Here is a 4,610-nt window from a genome sequence, read left to right as displayed (position 1 = left end):
CACACTCTCCGGGTTGAAGTCTATGATGTGCCATCTGACTATGGTGCTCCAATTTTTTGGCTCCGAGTTCACGCCTCTGACATGATTGTATGTCACCCATGCATTAGCGTAGAATTCTCGCACCATCAATACTCCAACCTCAGTCACGGGGTTGGCCAGAACTTTTCAACCCCGTCTCAGAATCTGGTATAGGATCTTCGGGTACTCATCCAGCTTCAAATCGAAGCGGACCTCAGGAATCACCTTCTTCTTGTGAACGGCCTCATAAAAATACTCCTCATGTGTCTTAAAGGAGAACCGAATAAAGTCCCATGGGTCGAAGGTAGGCACCTTCTCTTTCCTTTTCCTTGAGGAGGATTCTTCAGTCTTGGATGCGTTGGAGATAGTAAAAAAATGAAGGACCAAAGCAGAGCACCCAACACCAAACTTAAAAGTTTTGCTCATCTCTGAGCAAAGTAAGAATACAAAATAAGAAAAATAAAAGAAAAATGGATAGGAGGGAATGGAGGGGAAGGCTTCAGCCTTGGCTAAGGAAAAATGGAAAAGAAACAAAAAGGGAGTGTGTATGGTGGAAGGTAAGGAAGAAGGAGAGAGTAGTGGGAGGTATGGTGAACGTGGATGAAGAGATGGGTACTTATAGGTAGGGGTGGTGGGTTTCGGTTATGGGGAAAGGGTGAGAGAGAAATTGAATTTGAATTTTGGGTTGTTGGGAGGAGAGATGGATGGGATAGATGATAGTGGATTGGGTGGAGTAGGAGGTGGGTTGAGAGAATCAAGGGACGTAATGGGTGATGAGATGGATGAATCTGGATGGAAAAGTGGGTAAAAGAGGAGAGAGAATGGATAAGGTTTGAATTGGTCAAAAGTAGTTGGGGGTTGGGGTTTAACCAATGGTGAAAACTCCTCTTTCATTATCGCAGTAGCTCCCTGGGTGCTAAATGCCGGGTCTGGAGTTTAGCGCCACGAGGTAAAACATTTTTTTGTATGGTGTTTAACGCCAGTAATGGGCGTTAAAAGCCCTGGGGGGTAGAAAATTATGTTGGAATGCCCCCCTTTTGGGCATTAAACGTCCAAATCCAAGCTCCCTCTCTTGGCATTAAACGCCCTCCCTGGCATTAAACTCCCTCCCTGGCGTTTATCACCTACAACTATTTCTCTCCAGGGCGTTCTGTTCTTCTATCTTAGTCTTCCTGTCCCTGTTCTGAGTGTTGTACATGATCAAAAACGTTAGAAAAACTAGGAAAACTATGAGAATCAATGAAAAAAAATAAAAAGATATGAAATCAAACTGAAATAAAACAAAAGTAAACTTAAAGAATACTAATGGTTGGGTTGCCTCCCAACAAGCGCTTCTTTTCTGTCACTAGCTTGACGGGCAGCTCCTCTAAGGAGGAAGATCATAGGAGATCAGATCTTCACCCTACATTGTGAACTTCTTTTCTGTGCTCTCATGAATAAGCTCAACATGCTCTAGAGACAGGATCTTGTTCACAATATGTGGTACAATTGGACTTCTAGTGAACACCACCTTCATGCCAGGTGAAAAGTCCTTAGTAGGAATCTTCTTATTCCTCCAGCCCTTGGGTACATTCTTTTAAGGGCCTCCTCCACTTTGGTGGGTGGTGGATGCCCAACACCAAATTTAGGTTTGATGTCAGGGGGTACTGTATGGCTTTCCACCAAGTGAGAAGGCTTAAGCTCTGAGCTCTATATGCAGGTACATTTTTTTGTTAAAGATTGGTGGAGGTTTAAAAACTTTGAACACCATCCAATCCTCATGTAACTTCAACACCAATTCACCTCTCTCTACATTAATGAGGGCTCTTCCAGTGGCTAAGAATGACCTTCCTAGGATGATGGAGTTTTCTGTATCCTCCCCCATGTTCAATATCACAAAATCTGCCAGGAGGAAGAGTTCTCCAACTTTGACTAGTATGTTCTCCACTAGCCCATACACCTGCTTCTAAGACTTGTCAGCCATCTCCAGTGCTATTTTTGTAGGCTGCGCCTCTTGAATTCCCAGCTTTCTCATCACGGAGAGCGGCATCAAATTTATGCTTGATCCAAGGTCGCATAGTGCCTTCTGAAATGTAATAGTCCCAATGGTACAGGGAATCAGGAAGCTTCCGGGGTGTGGCATCTTCTTGGATAGCCTCCTCTGAACCAGTACACTGCCCTCCTTGGTCAACACCACAGTTTCATCTCCCTTCAAGGCCTTCTTTTCAGAGAGTGCGCTTTTTAAACAGGCCATATAGGGAGGCATCTTCTCCAACACCTCAGCAAAAGAAATATTGATGTGTAGCTTTTTAAAGATTTCCAAGAATTGAGTGAATTGCTCCTCCTTGGTATCCTCTTGCAGTTTCTGAGGGTGTTGGACTTCAGGCTTCTGTGTTACCAATGGGGCATGTAACATTGTGCTTCTAGCTTCTGCTTGAGTCTTTTCTTCCTTTAATTCCTCAGCAGCATGCACCTCCTTAGGCTCGGCCTCCTTACCCATGATGAGGGCCTTGCATTCTTCTCTTGGATTCACCTCTGTATTGTTGGAAAGGGTATTAGGAGGTCTCTCAGGTATCCTTTTGCTCAATTGACCTTGTATTTCTAAGTTCTGAATTGAACCTCTTGTCTCTTGCATAAAGCTGTGAGTGGTATTGGAAAGTTCAGAGACTATTGTGCCTAAGTCAGAATTGTCTTGGTTCTAAGAGTGTCTTTACTGCTGCTGAAAGGGCTGAAACTGTCGGTTGTTAAACCTATTCTGGTTGGTTCCACCCTGATTATTGTTGAAGCTCTGTTGGGGCTTCTGTGGCTGCTCCCTCCACCTAAAGTTAAGGTGATTCCTCCATCCCTGATTGAAAGTATTCGCATAGGGATCATTATTGGGATTTCTAGAGGAGTTTCCTATGTAATTTACTTGCTCCCTGGTGGGTTGAGCATAGCCATAAGCATCCCCTTGGTTGTAGCTCCTAGTCATGTCATAGGATGTCTCTTGAGTGTTGACACCTGAGACTTGCATCCCTGTTAATTGTTGAGATATCATGCTAATTTGCTGGGACATGATCTTGTTCTGAGCCAAGATGGCATCCAGTGTGTCCACCTCCAAGACTCCTTTCTTTTGAGTAGTCCCAGTGTTCATAGGATTCCTCTCAGAAGTGTATAGATATTGGTTGTTAGCAACCATTTCTACAAGCTCATTAGCCTCTTCAGGCATCGTCTTCATATGCAAGGAACCACCAGCAGAGTTGTCGAGTGACATCTTGGCCATCTCAGAAAGGCCATCATAAAAGATCTGCAGCCTGGTCCACTCTAGAAACATGTCAGGGGGACACTTCCTGATCATCAGCTTGAATCTCTCCCAGGCTTCGTAAAGGGACTCTCCATCTTTCTGCCTGAAAGTTTGGACATCCACCCTAAGCTTAGTCAGCTTCTGAGGTAGAAAAATTTGATCAGAAATCCAGTGACCACCTTGTCCCTTGTGTCCAGGCTCTCCTTGGGCTGAGAGTCAAGCCACTGTTTTGCTCTGTCCCTTACAGCAAATGGAAAGAGCATGAGCTTGTAAATTTCTGAATTCACTCCATTCGTCTTTACAGTATCACAGATCTGCAAAAATTAGACATAAATAAATTCAGGTCCTCCTGCGGGAGTCTATGAAACTGCAGTTTTGTTGCACTAGAGTGATCAACTGCGGCTTCAGCTCAAAATTATTGGCACCAATGGCAGGTACAGCTATACTGTGCCCATAAAAGTCAGGAGTGGGTGCAGTGTATAAGCCAATCGTCCTCCTTCCCTGCTCATCAGCGTTCACGTTTCCACCATTAGCGTCCATGGTGGGATCTTCATCTTCCTTCTCAAAAATTTTCTTGAGATTCTCTCCGGCTTTGTAGGCTTTGGCTTGTTGCAAACGTCACCTCAAGGTCCTCTCAGGTTCAAAGTCAAACTCAACAAGGAGTTCTTTATCCGTGTTCCTGCTAAAAAACAAACAAGAAACAAAGAAAAGGTGGGAGCCTCTATGTCAAAGTATGGAACTCCTAGTGAGATATCTAAAAAAAATAAGAAATAAAATAAATTAAAGTAGGCAATTAAATTAAAAATTTGAAAATAACCTAAAAATTTTTCGAAGATTAAAAAGAGAAAAAAAACCTAAAATTTTCAAAAATAAAAAGAAAGAAAAAACACTAACGGGACACCAAACTTAAAACCAGAATATAAGAAAAAATAAAAAAATAAAGAGAAAATAAATAAACTTAAAATTCAAAAATTAAAAGAAAAAGTAAATAAACAAAACTAATAAAAATACCTAATCTAAACAACTAGACAACTAGTAGTTGTCAATCACAAACAATACCCAGCAATGACACTAAAAACTTGGTACGTGAGCTGAGAATTTCGCACAGCTTAACCGGCAGGTGCATCGGGTTATTCAAGTAATACCTCAGGTGAGTGAGGGTCAATCCCATGAGAATTGTTGGACTGAGCAAACAATGGCTATCCAATTGGACTTAGTTAGGCGAATCAAAAAGGGGTTTGGTGAGTTGCAATTTGCATAAACAATAACCAATGAAATAAAGAAAGCAAATAATGGTTGGTGTAAAAGCAATATGAGAAAACAGTTAAGG

General features: G+C 42.3%; 1 protein-coding gene across 1 annotated transcript; it reads right to left on the bottom strand.

The window, feature by feature from the left end:
- LOC107627542 lies at positions 1,964-3,820 on the bottom strand. Its single transcript, XM_016330375.1, has 6 exons — positions 3,665-3,820; positions 3,526-3,594; positions 3,182-3,421; positions 2,909-3,139; positions 2,748-2,842; positions 1,964-2,636 (listed from the first exon to the last, which is right to left on the bottom strand). Exons 1-6 carry the CDS (start codon positions 3,818-3,820, stop codon positions 1,964-1,966), a joined length of 1,464 nt encoding a protein of 487 aa, XP_016185861.1.

The sequence above is a fragment of the Arachis ipaensis genome, chromosome B02, assembly GCF_000816755.2.
Source record: "Arachis ipaensis cultivar K30076 chromosome B02, Araip1.1, whole genome shotgun sequence".
Taxonomy (NCBI): Eukaryota; Viridiplantae; Streptophyta; class Magnoliopsida; order Fabales; family Fabaceae; genus Arachis; species Arachis ipaensis.
This window is presented reverse-complemented; position numbering and strand designations above follow the sequence as displayed.

Excerpts from the sequence above, each read along its gene's own strand:
- LOC107627542 (XM_016330375.1), bottom strand. The coding sequence starts at position 3,820 with ATGGACGCTAATGGTGGAAACGTGAACGCTGATGAGCAGGGAAGGAGG. Across the intron at positions 2,843-2,908 it reads CTCAACCCACCAGGGAGCAA|GGATGGAGGAATCACCTTAA; the intron begins GTAAATTACATA and ends ACTTTCAATCAG. Across the intron at positions 2,637-2,747 it reads GGTGGAACCAACCAGAATAG|CTTTATGCAAGAGACAAGAG; the intron begins GTTTAACAACCG and ends TACCACTCACAG.